The following is a 15,727-nucleotide window of genomic DNA, read 5'->3' on the forward strand; positions in this document are numbered from 1 at the left end:
ATCCTGACTCTCTTCACCTTGATCTTTCCAACCGGTACCTCACCTTGGATGAGATCTCCACCTCCTCTTCTTCCGGGGAGGAGGTTGAAGGTGGGGAGCCTGAGGGGCAAGAGAAGGAGCCTCTGGAAGGGCCCGCGCCTCCCTCCGGTGAGGAGGCAAGGTCCTCAGGAGGTGGGGCAGGTCCAGACACTGGGAATGGGAATGACAAGGATGGTGCGAAGGAGGAGGCGGTGTTGACTAATGAGATGGACACCACTGTCTCTCTCAAAAGAAATTGTGCCACCTTAGGGGGTAGCCAGGAGAAGGAGAAGAAGGAGAAGACCGTCTAACTTAATAACTCTATATGGCGGCACTCTCTCCGTTGACGCTGGCGACCATTAATGTCGCCAATATTAAATCAGATGCGGCTAGGTTTGCAGCCTTTTTATTTTTGCAAGAGACCAGGCTGCCAGATTTGGCGGCTGTATATAAAGCAAAAAAGGAGTGGAGGTGCGGTCCATCATATTGGTCTCTTGCGGCTGAGCCGTATAGCGGAGTGGCGGTTCTTTTTACCGCACCAGTAGAAAGCCGACGAGTGATTGAGTTAGAAATGGGGAGGTGTTTGATTTTAGATGTCCTCATGAAGGGTCAAGAGCTTCGCCTGATAAACATCTATGGTCCCCAAACCAGGTGAGATCGGAAGAGTCTCTTTATGAGGAAGGATCAAACCTTTCCTTTTTACGAGTCGGCAGGTGGTCTTTGGCGGGGACTTTAATACAGTCACAAGGTCCCTAGACCGGGGAGGAGCCAGAGACCGGCTGGCTTATGATAGTGTATCCCTGAATAGCATAGCTAGCGAGGCTCGCCTGGTGTATGTCCACATTAGGCACACCCCAGGCCACGGTGGTTTCACTTATTATAGAGGTAGTCAGATTAGGTCTAGAATAGACAGGTTTTATTTAAAGGAGGAGACTAATTTTTCACCTTTAGAGGTGGTAGAGGTGGAATTCTCCGATCACTGTATGATTATGTTCTCTTTGAATGTTGCAGAATCCCCCCAAATGGGAAGAGGCTATTGGAAGCTAAATTCGGCCCTCCTGGAGGAAGCAGAGGTGAGACAATCCTTTGAGGACTTCCTTCAGAGTCAGGGAGAGTTGCTGGATCTTTGTGACACTAAGTCAGAGTGGTGGGAGATATTCAAAGATCGGGTGGCAAAATTCTTCCGCCAGCTCTCGAGCCTCAGGTCCCTAGACAGGTACCGCTTGTATCAGGGTCTGAGGAGGAAACTCGAACAACTGGTCTCGACTGGAGGTAGCCGAGAGGATATCTCCAGGGTGAAATCTTTGCTTAACCCCTTAAGGACACAGCCTTTTTACACCTTAGGACCAGGCCATTTTTTGAAAATCTGACCAGAGTCCCTTTAAGTGCTGATAACTTTAAAACGGTTTGACTTATCCAGGCCGTTCTGAGATTGTTTTTTCGTCACATATTGTACTTCATGACACTGGTAAAATGGAGTCAAAAAAAAAATTTTTTTTGCACCAAAAAATACCTAATTTAACAAAAATTGGAAAAAAAATTGCAAATTTCAAAGTTTCAGTTTCTCTACTTCTGTAATACATAGTAATACCCCCAAAAATTGTGATGACTTTACATTCCCCATATGTCTACTTCATGTTTGAATTGTTTTGGGAATGATATTTTATTTTTTGGGGATGTTATAAGGCTTAGAAGTTTAGAAGCAAATCTTGAAAATTTTCCGAAATTTACAAAAACTCAATTTCTAGGGACCAGTTCAGGTCTCAAGTCACTTTGCGAGGCTTACATTATAGAAACCACCCAAAAATGACCCCATCTAAGAAACTACACCCCTCAAGGTATTCAAAACTGATTTTGCATACGTTGTTAACCCTTTAGGTGTTGCACAAGAGTTATTGGCAAATAGGGAGGAAATTTGAGAATTTCATTTTTTTGTCTAATTTTTCATTTTAACCCATTTTTTCCACTAACAAACCAAGGGTTAACAGCCAAACAAGACTGTATCTTTATTGCCCTGACTCTGCCATTTACAGAAACACCCAATATGTGGCCGTAAACTACTGTACGGGCACACAGCGGGGCGTAGAGTGAAAGGTGCGCCGTTTGGTTTTTGGAAGGCTGATTTTTATGGACTGGTTTATTTACACCATGTCCCATTTGAAGCCCCCTGATGCACCCCTAGAGGAGAAACTCCCTAAAAGTGACCCCATCTAAGAAACTACACCCCTCAAGGTATTCAAAACTGATTTTACATACGTCGTTAACCCTTTAGGTGTTGCACAAGAGTTATTGGCAAATGGCGATGAAATTTGAGAATTTCATTTTTTTGCCTAATTTTCCATTTTAACCCATTTTTTCCACTAACAAAGCAAGGGTTAACAGCCAAACAAGACTGTATCTTTATTGCCCTGACTCTGCTGTTTACAGAAACACCCCATATGTGGCCGTAAACTACTGTACGGGCACACAGCGGGGCGTAGAGTGAAAGGTGCGCCGTTTGGTTTTTGGAGGGCTGATTTTGCTGGACTGTTTTTTTGGCACCATGTCCCATTTGAAGCCCCCCTGATGCACCCCTAGATTATAAACTCCATAAAAGTGACCCCATATAAGAAACTACACCCCTCAAGGTATTCAAAACTGATTTTACAAACTTTGTTAACCCTTTAGGTGTTGCACAAGATTTAATGGAAAATAGAGATACAATTTCAAAATTTCACTTTTTTGGCAGATTTTCCATTTTAATATTTTTTTTCCAGTTACAAAGCAAGGGTTAACAGCCAAACAAAACTCATTATTTATGGCCCTAATTCTGTAGTTTACAGAAACACCCCATATGTGGTCGTAAACAGCTGTACGGGCACACGGCAGGGCGCAGAAGGAAAGGAACACCATATGGTTTTTGGAAGGCATATTTTGCTGGACTGGTTTTTTTTGACACCATGTCCCATTTGAAGCCCCCCTGATGCACCCCTAGAGTAGAAACTCCAAAAAAGTGACCCCATTTTAGAAACTACGGGATAGGGTGGCAGTTTTGTTGGTACTAGTTTAGGGTACATATGATTTTTGGTTGCTCTATATTACACTTTTTGTGCGGCAAGGTAACAGGAAATAGCTTTTTTGGCACAGTTTTTTTTTTGTTATTTACAACATTCATCTGACAGGTTAGATCATGTGGTAATTTTATAGAGCAGGTTGTCGCGGACGCGGCGATACCTAATATGTATACATTTTTTTTATTTATGTAAGTTTTACACAATTATTTCATTTTTAAAACCAAAAAAATGTTTTAGTGTCTCCATAGTCTAAGAGCCATAGTTTTTTCAGTTTTTGGGCGATTATCTTAAGTAGGGTCTCATTTTTTGCGGGATGAGATGACGGTTTGATTGGCATCTATTTTGGGGTGCATATGACTTTTTGATTGCTTGCTATTACACTTTTTGTGACGTAAGATGACAAAAAATGGCTTTTTTTACACCGTTTTTATTTTTATTTTTTTACGGTGGTCATCTGAGGGGTTAGATCATGTGATATTTTTATAGAGCCGGGCGATACGGACGCGGCGATACCTAATATGTATACTTTTTTTTTATTTATGTAAGTTTTACACAATGATTTCATTTTTGAAACAAAAAAAATCATGTTTTAGTGTTTCCATAGTCTGAGAGCCATAGTTTTTTCAGTTTTTGGGCGATTATCTTGGGTAGGGTATGATTTTTGCGGGATGAGATGACGGTTTGATTGTTACAATTTTGGCGTACATGCGACTTTTTTGATCACTTTTATTACCTTTTTTGGGAAGTAAGGTGGGCAAAATTTCAATTTCATCATAGTTTTTTATTTTTTATTTTTATGGTGTTCACCGTTCGGGTAAAGTAACATAACCGTTTTATAGATCAGGTCGTTACGGACGCGGCGATACCAAACATGTGTAGGGAATTTTATTTTTTTCATTTTTTATCAGTGATAAATGTGTTTTTTGATTTTTACTTTTTTTTCACTTTTATTCACTTTTTTTTGACCCAGACCCACTTGGTTCTTGAAGATCCAGTGGGTCTGATGTCTGAATAATACAGTACAGTACAATATATATTGTTCTGTACTGTATTTTACTTACACTGAACAGATCTATGCCTTTCAGCACAGATCTGTTCAGCACCATGGACAGCAGGACGCCTGAGAGGCGTCCTGTTGCCATGGGAACCTTCCCCGTCTGCTCAGAACTTCGCAGACGGGGAAGGGTAAGGAGGGGATCTGTCGGGGGGCTGTCTGGGGGCTCTCTCCCTCCCCATCGGGGGGCTGCAAAGGCACAGCAGCCCCCCGATGGGAGAGGGAGGGAGCTCCCTGCGCTGTTAACCTTTTCCATACAGCGGTCCGTACGAACCGCTGTATGGAAAGGGTTAAACGGCTGACATCGCATCGCAGATGTCAGCCGTTTATACCAGGGTGCCAGCAATGTGCTGGCTCCCTGGTATCCCCACTAGACACCAACGATTATACAAGGGGAGGCGGGCGGGGGATCGCGATCCCGCCTGCCGCACCGCCCGCCTCCCGCACCGCCCACACCGCCCGCAACCCTCCCCCTGCACCTCCCGCCACCATAAAAATCATTCGGGGGTGCAGGGGGGGGTGAATAAAACTTTTTTTTTAGGCATATAAAGTTTCTGATCCCCGCGGTCAGGGACTGCGGGGACCAGAAACTTCAGAAATCGCAGCAAACCGCAGGTCTGAATTGACCTGCGGTTTGCCGCGATCGCCGACATGGGGGGGTCACGGGACCCCCCCGCGCATTTAGCCTAGGTGCCTGCTCAATGATTTGAGCAGGCACCGGGTTCCGATCACTGCCAGCCGCACGGCAGTGATCGAAAATACACAGGGCGTCCTTAAGAGGTTAAGAGGTGTCAGTACGATAGGCACACAGCTTTGGTTTTTGAGAGGGATTTCGGGAAGTACCGATCGCCCGACCCTTACAGAAACTGTAAGATGTCAGTGAAAAGTAAGTTGGTGATGGGACTGGTCGATGGTACGGGATCTCTGGATAGGTCCAGATCAGGGATCTTGGAAATCGTCAAGTCCTTCTACTCGTGCCTCTTGAGGAAGAAGGATCTGAATCAGGACAGGATTTCGGCTTTCCTGGCTGAAACCATCCCTGAGTCAAGAGTAGACCGCTCTCTTGACGTTTTGATAGAAGAAATCAGAGAAGAGGAAGTCAGCCTGGCGATCGAAGGGCTTGCCCTAAAGAAAATCGCCAGGCCCGGATGGCTTAACATCCGAGTTTTATAAGACCTTTAAGGACTCCTTGGTTCCCCTCTTGACTAAGGTATTCAATGAGTGCCTTTCCTCGGGTGCTCTGCCAAAGTCAATGAGGAGGTCAGCTCTGATCCTTATATCAAAGGGTAAAGATCCGAGCCGTATTGAGAATTGGCGTCCCATAGCGCTTCTCAGTACGGACAGAAAGATCCTGGCCAAGATACTGTTTAATCGGTTGGTGCAGTTTGCGCCCCGGCTCCTTTCGGAGACCCAACATTGCTCAGTTCCAGGCCGAAGCATGTTTAGTGCTGTGCTCGGTGTCCGAGAGGCAGTGGAACGGAGTAAGGCGGGTAACTGGAAGGGGTACATGCTGGCCTTAGATCAGGCAAAGGCTTTTGATCGGGTTAGCCACGAGTACCTCTGGGCAGTCCTTCTGAAATATGGCCTGTCGGGAGGGTTTGTCGATTGGTTAAAGATCTTGTATGCGGGGGCAGAGAGTTTCCCGCTGGTGAACGGTTGGTCTGACAGCCCTTTTAAGGTTGGGTCTTGAGTCCGCCAGGGTTGTCCATTGAGCCCGCTCTTATACGTGTTTGCGTATGCCGATGACGTCACTGTTTTCGTGTCCTCGGGAGGGGAGGCGGAATACGTGATGTCGGAGGTAGAACGCTACTCGGAAGTCTCCGGGTCCATGATTAACCGGGATAAGTGTGAGAGTCCCAGTCATCAGCCAAAGTCCTAGGTGTTCAATTCGGCCATGGGGATTATCCCACCCAAAATTGGGACAGCAGGCTCACGATCGCCGCTCAGAAGGTTGACCAGTGGAAGGGTTGGTCTTTGACCCTCAGGGAAAGGGTGAACCTGATCAAGACTTACCTTCTCCCTTTGCTTATCTATTTGGCCAGTGTATGTGTCTTGCCAGAACCTCTCTGGACTCGGGTTTACAGTCTGTTCTTTCAACTGTTATGGGGGAATAGGCTGAACCTAGTCAAGAGAGGGGTGACATACTGTACGAGGAGATTAGGGGGGTTGGGTATGGTCAACCCAGTGGTGTTCCTTGTGAACACCTTTGTTAAGATCAACCTGGCAAACCTCTGGAAAGAGAGGGCTCCTCCGTGGGTAGTCTCTTGCAGGGGTTGCTTTCTGCCTTTCTTCCAGGAGTGGGAGACAGGAGGGCAAGTGAAGGATTTGCGTACACCTCACGGATATCTTTCGGCTTATGTCACCCCGATTCTGAAGGTGATCCACCGGTGGGGTTTGGGAGTGAGGGAAATCAAGACCCAGTCAAGGAGATCCCTTGACGAGAGGGTCTTGTTGACCCATTTCCAGAAGCCCCTGGCCCTTAAGGATTGCCCAAGCCGGGATCTAGACAAGGGGTTACAGTTGTTAAATTCGGCAAGGATCCCCTTGGAGTTTTGGGACTTGGCTTGGCGCTGCTTTCACGGGAAGCTGTATGTAAGGGACAACTTGAAGTACAGGAACTCTGATGAAAGGGGTTGTCCCCGGGAGGAGTGTGGCGACATACGAGTAAGTATGGAGCACTTCCTGCTTCAGTGTCCCTTTAATACAGAGGTATACAAACGGGTGGGTGCATCCATTGGCTGGCCTAGGCTAGCCAACCTCTCCTATGCGGAATGGGCTTATGGAGCATTCAAAGGTTTGGGAAGAAGGGACCCATGCACAGCTTTTATAGTTAGCATAGTGATCAGGTACTTCACATGGAACGCATGGTGTTTAGTTTCAACCCAGCAGAAAGTCCTCCCTGTGGAAGAGGTGTGTAGGAACATTCTAGGTGACCTGGCGAAGGTTCGCTCTCTTGAGTGCGAGAAGGTGGGTACGGATGGGGTCTCTTACCTCTGGAGAGGCTTCACCTTTGATGTGCCTTAGCCTCAGTAGCACTTTTCCTGGTGTTGGGCTGAGGCTTTCACATTAGGTTTTTGTTTTGTATTTAGGATGAGTTTTTGAAGAAAGGTTTGCAATTGACTGAACTTGGGCCTTTGGGTGGATTTTAATATTGGTTTGTATAGATTGATATGGTTGTTATAAGATGTATTAGAACATCTTGGAGATGTCATTAGTCTAGGGGTTCACATACTTTTCCCACCTGCACTGTGAATGTTTACATGGTGTGTTCAATAAAACATGGTAACATTTAATTCTTTGTGTGTTATTAGTTTAAGCAGACGGTGATTGTCTATTGTTGTGACTTAGATGAAGATCAGATCACATTTTATGAACAATTTGTGCAGAAATCCATATCCTTACAAAGGGTTCACATACTTTTTCTTGCAACTGTATATATTGCACAGTACCCCTTCTCTGGACGCTCGATGACAAATAAGACTGATGAGTCAGACTTGGTTTTATAGATGATTTATTAGAACTCTGGATATACAGCGGGAATCTCCTCCGTTCATTTTTTTTTTTACATTTTTTGCTTTTGTCGATAATTTCTCATTCTGAAAACTTTTAATGACATCACAACTTTACACAAACATGAATCAACGGACACAATTCTCCGCTTCATCCAATTAAATTAGTTTCATAGAATCTGAAAAATGTTTGTCTTTTACATTAGATCTGTACAAAGAGGGGTGAAAGGCGTGTGGGGGAGGAGCGGGCGTCAGACTGGGGCAGAGGTCAGGCCTTAGAAATCTGCTATAATACATAGGAAAGGAGGGGTGAGAATTTACACAGGTAGCCATAATATGGGGGAATCATATGAACCTGATGAGTCGAGGAGGTGGAATGGGGGAAAGTTCTGCTGAAACATCAGTTATAGCCACTGGAAAATTAACCATAAAGTTTTACAGAGCTTTATTTTTTCATAGTAATCGACCACAAGGTGGCACCGAGGGGACATGGTCTTTGTAGCTGCTTTGCCTAACATAATTTAGTACATTGTTTTAATGTCACCATTTCCCAAATGTCTTGGTATCATGTGACCTTTCTCGTCCAAGAGTGAGGGAGATGATGTGGGTGTCATTGTACCTGTTTTATGGATGCCCTAAATTTGAGGTGTCACCCTGGGGGCCATCTCTCTGTAAAAAAAATAATTCATATAGTTTTATGTATATAGTGTTTCTGTTACTTTACGTTATTTTATACATGTACTGGTATTATGCAGTATTTATGCAGCAATATCCAGTGTGGCACAAGCTTTATGACGTCCTCTGCCAAGAAGCCAAGCTGGTTGGCACCACGTGTGAAACAACACATGAGGCCAGTCAACTCTGCATTCATGGAACCACGAACAGACAAATCCCAGTGTCCCATGTTCCAAAAAATATAGATTTTTTTTAGCACAGCAAGGAATGACCTTGTATACTTTACAGCAATGTAGAATGTCCCCGGAGTGGCAGCCATATAAAGAACTCTCCAAACCTAGGAATTGGCAAAAATACATCAAAAACAGTCTATATGTCCATGTCAATGGGCCGGATGTCGCCCGTCTTGTGCTCTTTCACCCATAATTCCCTGTCTTTGGCAGGATCGACTTTCTGGAGCAGCTGGTCCACGGGTTCCACCGTCTGCAGGAATGGAGCAAACATGCAGGTTACCCAATAGTTTTGTATTCTTGGGGTCATGCACCGAGGAGATGTCTGGTACTTACGCTTTGGTTGAACATGTCTGTTTCGTGCCGTAGTTGTGTGTACTGACAGAGGTGCTGACGGATCATCTCCACCCGCTCAACTTCCAGTCTCTCCAGTTCCTGCAGGACATAAAAACACACAAGATGTAACCCATCCATGACCTGTCCAACTATCATTAGGGAGATCTGAAGTAATGCCCCACGAGGGGGTTTGAAAATGCTAAACTCATATCTCATGACTGTCTCAACTTATGACTTCCTAGGAGAAGAGCTTCTCAACCTGGGTCCACACAGAACACTCCCTGCCCTAGTGTCATCAGAAGGATCCTTGAGAAACCTATAAAAACATTTCAGAAATTGAAGAGGAGATACAGTCCTGATCAAAAGTTTAAGACCACTTGAAAAATGGCAAAAAATCCTATTTAGCATGGCTGGATCTTAACAAGGTTCCAAGCAGAGCTTCAACATGCAACAAGAAGAAATGGGAGGGAGACAGAACATTTTTTGAGCATTCAATTTAATGAAAACAATGAATAAACTGAAACAGGCTGTTTTTCAGCTGATCAAAAGTTTTTAGGACCACACCTCCAAAAAAAACTAAACCCACCCAAAACAGAAATCCATCTTCCAAACATGAACTCAGTAATGAGTAGCTCCGCCGTTATTGTTGATCACTTCAAAAATTTGTTTCGGCATGCTTGATGCAAGCGTTTCCATGAGGCGAGTGGGAACATTTCTCCAAGTGGTGAAGACGGCCGCATGAAGGCCATCTACTGGGTGGAACTGTTGGCCATTTTTGTAAACTTCCCTTGCCATCCATCCCAAAAGGTTTTCAATTGGATTTAGATCAGGGTAACACGCAGGATGGGCCAAAAGAGGGATGTTATTCTCCTGGAAGAAGTCCCTTGTCCTGCGGGCATTGTGTACTGTAGCGTTGTCCTGTTGAAACCCCCAGTCGTTACCACACAGACGAGGGCCTTCAGTCATGACGAATGCTCTCTGCAACATCTGGACATAGCCAGCGGCCGTTTGACGCCCCTGCACTTCCTGAAGCTCCATTGTTCCACTGAAGGAAAAAGCCCCCCAGACCATTATGGCGCCCCCTCCACTGTGGCGTGTAGAAAACATCTCAGGTGGGATCTGCTTGTCATGCCAGTAACGTTGGAAACCATCAAGGTTACATTTTTTCTCATCAGAGAATAAAACTTTCTTCCACCTTTGAATGTCCCATGTTTGGTGCTCTCTTGCAAAGTCCAAACGAGCAGTTCTGTGACGTTCAAGGAGACGAGGTCTTTGAAGACATTTTTGTTTTTGAAGCCCTTCAGTCTCAGATGCCGTAACTGATGGTTATGGGGCTGCAGTCGGCACCAGTAAGGGCCTTAATTTGGGTCGAGGATCGTCCAGTGTCTTGACGGACAGCCAGTTGGATCCTCCGGCTCAGTGCTGATGAAATTTTTTTGGGTCTTCCACTTGACTTTTTTGTTCCATAACCCTCAGGATCATTTAAGAAATTCCAAATGACTGTCTTACTGCGTCCCACCTCAGCAGCGATAGCGCGCTGTGAGAGACCCTGCTTATGCAGCTCAACAACCCGACCACGTTCAAAAAGGGAGAGTTTTTTTTGCCTTTGCCATCACAACGTGCGACTACCTGACAGAAAATGACAATGAATCCACATCTTTGCACAGATTTGGCCTTTTAAAGGCATGTGGTCCTAAAATTTGGATCAGCTGAAAAACAGCTTGTTTCAGTTTAATCGTTATTTTCAATTAATTGAATGCTGAAAAAATGTTTAGTCTCCCTCCCATTTCTTCTTGTTGCATGTTGAAGCTCTACTTGGAACCTTGTTAAGATCCAACAATGTAAAATAAGATTTTTTGCCATTTTTCAAGGGGTCTTAAACTTTTGATCAGGACTTGTATGATTGGCGGTTCTAAGACAGCTCCTCCCAGGAAAATATAAAATCTGTGCTCCCTCCAGAAGAATGATGGTAGCACATAAAAGACCTGAGGACAGTGGAAGGTTCCTGAAGCTGAGACTGGACACTTACCAAGGTGGTTGTCACCATCTCCTCAAACCACTTGGATTGTGCTTGGTTGTAGAGGTCCACACATTTCATGAGGTCATCTCCTGGAGAAAGATGATAGCGAAAATTCAGATGTTGAGGCACAATAATGGAAAATCTCCAAACAAAGAGGAAGGTGGCCGCTGCTATTATATAGGCACTGTAAAGGTTCCCATAAACATTAGTCTTATGTCCCCTGAGCATGACCAGCAGGCCAGGCCACCAGTCTAGTGTGTGGGGAGCTTCTGACTCTGCTCTGACAGATGATGTGATGGGTGCAATGAATATTCTCGCCAGATACTTTTGTCTTCCCTGGAGTTCAGCCGTGTCCAGAAGTATCGGGCTGTGGCTTAATTTGCTCTCCCCATAGGTCACACACTCGACTGAGCCAACGTATGGGAAAGCCAGGAGGGAGTCACGAGAGGTGGACCGCTACTGAATGTGTATGGCCAGCGTCATATGTAAGGTACTGTGATGGACACTATTATATAGGCCCTGTAATACGGACACCAGTATGTGGGTAGTTCCATGTGGACAGGTGTCACACGGTGTGGTGCTGTTTTTGGAAGAAAGCAGCCATGATTTTCTAATCCTGGACAACACTGTGCCCAGAAGCAGAGCATTACCAGCAGCGGTGCTGCACAGGGATCAAGTGAAGCACTGCCTTGTCCTGTGCCTCCTCCTCCTTGATTCGAGATGGGGTGGTGGGGGGGGATGGGAGGAGTTTGTGCTGCCCTGTGATTTGTTTGGCGCTGCTGTGGAGGTATGTTGTGCTGCACTGTGGTGTTTGGCACGGCCGGGGAGGTATGGTGTGCTGCACTGTGGTGTTTGGCACGGCTGAGGAGGTATGGTGTGCTGCACTGTTGTGTTTGGCACGGCTGAGGAGGTATGGTGTGCTGCACTGTTGTGTTTGCTTGGCACTGCTGTGGAGGTATGTTGTCGTGTTTTGCACTGCTGTGGAGGTATGTTGTGCTGCACTGTGGTGTTTGGCACGGCCGGGGAGGTATGGTGTGCTGCACTGTTGTGTTTGGCACGGCCGGGGAGGTATGGTGTGCTGCACTGTTGTGTTTGCTTGGCACTGCTGTGGAGGTATGTTGTCGTGTTTTGCACTGCCGGGGAGGTATGTTGTGCTGCGCTGTGGTGTTTGGCACTGCTGTGGAGGTATGTTGTGCTGCGCTGTGGTGTTTGGCACTGCTGTGGAGGTATGTTGTACTGCACTGTGGTGTTTGGCACTGCTGTGGAGGTATGTTGTACTGCACTGTGGTGTTTGGCACTGCTGTGGAGGTATGTTGTACTGCACTGTGGTGTTTGGCACTGCTGTGGAGGTATGTTGTGCTGCACTGTGGTGTGTGGCACTGCTGTGGAGGTATGTTGTACTGCACTGTGGTGTTTGGCACTGCAGGGAAAGTATGTTGTGCTGCGCTGTGGTGTTTGGCACTGCTGTGGAGGTATGTTGTGCTGCGCTGTGGTGTTTGGCACTGCTGTGGAGGTATGTTGTACTGCACTGTGGTGTTTGGCACTGCAGGGAAAGTATGTTTTGCTGCACTGTGGTGTTTGGCACGGCTGAGGAGGTATGGTGTGCTGCACTGTTGTGTTTGGCACTGCTGTGGAGGTATGTTGTGCTGCGCTGTGGTGTTTAGCACTGCTGTGGAGGTATGTTGTGCTGCACTGTGGTGTTTGGCACGGCCGGGGAGGTATGGTGTGCTGCACTGTTGTGTTTGCTTGGCACTGCTGTGGAGGTATGTTGTGGTGTTTTGCACTGCCGGGGAGGTATGTTGTGCTGCGCTGTGGTGTTTGGCACTGCTGTGGAGGTATATTGTGCTGCGCTGTGATGTTTGGCACGGCCGGGGAGGTATTGTGTGCTGCACTGTGGTGTTTGGCACGGCCGGGGAGGTATGGTGTGCTGCACTGTGGTGTTTGCTTGGCACTGCTGTGGAGGTATGTTGTGGTGTTTTGCACTGCCGGGGAGGTATGTTGTGCTGCGCTGTGGTGTTTGCTTGGTGCTGCTGGGGAGGTATGCTATGCGGCATTGTGGTACTTGGTGCTGCTGTACTGCACTTGATGGATGATGATTAGTGATGATAGATTAATAACGGTGTATCTAGAACTGACTGCGCCCCCCAGCAACCCCCTCCTCCCATGCCACCCTCACTCTTGCCGCCAGTCAAGATAGTTCTCATAGATCAGGCCCGGCAGTAGCTCCGTCAGTTTCCTACATGTATATTCTGTATGTCGTGTCACTGTATATACTGTCATTGTATAATACTGTTGAGTGGGACATAACAAAATCTTTTAGTCCTCCTGTGTGGGCCCCTTCTAAGTTTGGGCCCTATAGCAGCTGCTTCCACTATAGCTACGCCCCTTATGACAGTGGATGTTGGATAATGATGACCATGGATGATGACAGTGGATGCTGGATAATGATGACCATGGATGATGACAGTGGATGCTGGATAATGATGACCATTGATGATGACAGTGGATGTTGGATAATGATGACCATGGATGATGACAGTGGATGTTGGATAATGATGACCATGGATGATTACAGTGGATGCTGGATAATGATGACCATGGATGATGACAGTGGATGCTGGATAATGATGACCATTGATGATGACAGTGGATGTTGGATAATGATGACCATGGATGATGCCAGTGAGTTGTGACTGGTGACAGAGGATGACTGATGATCCATGAAGTTCCTCAGTAGAAGCTCTTGTGCGGACACGGAGCGAGGATGCGTTGCGTTCGCTCTGTGAGCCGCTGCTGCTGGAGATATCCTGAGATATCACGCTGTGGGCCGCTTGCGGCAGAATCACATAGAATTATATATTGAATTTGTGTCAGGAGAGAAGAGATGATGTAGAAGGTGCGGGCGGTGACGTGGGGAGGACGATGTGGACACGCACTTCCAGGGTCTATTAGACTGCCTAGACCTTATCTACCGGGGTACACAATGGAGGGGCCCCAATATGTGGGCAAGAGCTCGGCCCGGACTCGATCACTGCTGGGCGACAGGTGGGGACAGGGGTTGGTGAGGTCACAGCAGCACTCGAGGCATGCCACTCACCTGCTTGTGTCGACTTCCTCCGTGCTTTCTTAATGTCTTCTTCAGTCTTGTTGCTCAGTTTTATTTCCAGTTGCTGCGTTTTCACTTCCAGATCTTTCTGTCTCTCGGCCAAAGCTTTCCGAGCCTGAAGAGGAGGGGAACACAAAGCAGGAGGTTACAGTACTGATGGGAGGAAAAGGGCGGGGCTTAAAGGGGAACTCTATCTTAATTACAGAATACCCTTATTACTGGGTTACCTGTTGACATCTGATCTAACCCCCTTATACTACAGGAACATCTATTCATCTATTACTGCTGACAACCTGCCTGTATATCATGTCTGAGAGGTAGTCACAGCCCCGCCCCCTGCTGATGACATCACTGATATAATAACATGTGATCAGACATGGGATCCACACACCTTATACTACAGGAACATCTATTCATCTATTACTGCTGACAACCTGCCTGTATATCCTGTCTGAGAGGTAGTCACAGCCCCGCCCCCTGCTGATGACATCACTGATATAATGACATGTGATCAGACATGAGATCCACACTCCTTATACTACAGGAACATCTATTCATCTATTACTGCTGACAACCTGCCTGTATATCCTGTCTGAGAGGTTGTCACAGCCCCGCCCCCTGCTGATGACATCACTGATATAATGACATGTGATCAGACATGAGATCCACACACCTTATACTACAGGAACATCTATTCATCTATTACTGCTGACAACCTGCCTGTATATCCTGTCTGAGAGGTAGTCACAGCCCCGCCCCCTGCTGATGACATCACTGATATAATGACATGTGATCAGACATGAGATCCACACACCTTATACTACAGGAACATCTATTCATCTATTACTGCTGACAACCTGCCTGTATATCCTGTCTGAGAGGTAGTCACAGCCCCGCCCCCTGCTGATGACATCACTGATATAATGACATGTGATCAGACATGAGATCCACACACCTTATACTACAGGAACATCTATTACTGCTGACAACCTGCCTGTATATCCTGTCTGAGAGGTTGTCACAGCCCCGCCTCCTGCTGATGACATCACTGATATAATGACATGTGATCAGACATGAGATCCACACACCTTATACTACAGGAACATCTATTCATCTATTACTGCTGACAACCTGCCTGTATATCCTGTCTGAGAGGTAGTCACAGCCCCGCCCCCTGCTGATGACATCACTGATATAATGACATGTGATCAGACATGGGATCCACACACCTTATACTACAGGAACATCTATCCATCTATTACTGCTGACAACCTGCCTGTATATCATGTCTGAGAGGTAGTCACAGCCCCGCCCCCTGCTGATGACATCACTGATATAATGACATGTGATCAGACATGAGATCCACACTCCTTATACTACAGGAACATCTATTCATCTATTACTGCTGACAACCTGCCTGTATATCCTGTCTGAGAGGTTGTCACAGCCCCGCCCCCTGTGATTGAGGAGTCACCTTCTCTACAGAGGCGTATCGGCTGCCGAGCTGCTTCCGTAAGTCCGCTATGTGGTGGTCGAACTTCTTCATGTCCTTCTTGAAGTTCTCTCTGAAGTTCAGCAGGGGTTTCTCCACTTCACTCTGTAGCTATGAGGAGATGATGGGAGTTGGTGACCCGCAGATACATTCACGTCAGTCCTGATATCCTAGACCCCGTAGTGAGGGCCTGGGGCCCAGCTGGGGGGACCACAGAACTGCCCTCGAGTCACC

General features: G+C 46.5%; 1 protein-coding gene across 5 annotated transcripts in view; it reads right to left on the reverse strand.

The window, feature by feature from the left end:
• Positions 1–7,810: 7,810 nt before the first annotated feature.
• GAS7 (growth arrest specific 7) overlaps positions 7,811–15,727 on the reverse strand; it is a 158,109-nt gene continuing 150,192 nt past the window's right edge. For 3 of the 5 annotated variants that reach the window (XM_040436067.1, XM_040436065.1, XM_040436064.1), the window contains 5 exons: positions 15,476–15,604; positions 13,993–14,116; positions 10,905–10,984; positions 8,876–8,974; positions 7,811–8,792 (listed from right to left, as the gene is read on the reverse strand). In XM_040436067.1, coding sequence (XP_040292001.1) covers positions 8,679–8,792; positions 8,876–8,974; positions 10,905–10,984; positions 13,993–14,116; positions 15,476–15,604 — 546 coding nt within the window. In that variant the 3' untranslated portion in view covers positions 7,811–8,678. The remainder of the gene's footprint in view (positions 8,793–8,875; positions 8,975–10,904; positions 10,985–13,992; positions 14,117–15,475; positions 15,605–15,727) is intronic. The other 2 variants (XM_040436063.1, XM_040436062.1) reach the window with 1 other exon arrangement.

The sequence above is a fragment of the Bufo bufo genome, chromosome 6, assembly GCF_905171765.1.
Source record: "Bufo bufo chromosome 6, aBufBuf1.1, whole genome shotgun sequence".
Lineage (NCBI taxonomy): Eukaryota > Metazoa > Chordata > Amphibia > Anura > Bufonidae > Bufo > Bufo bufo.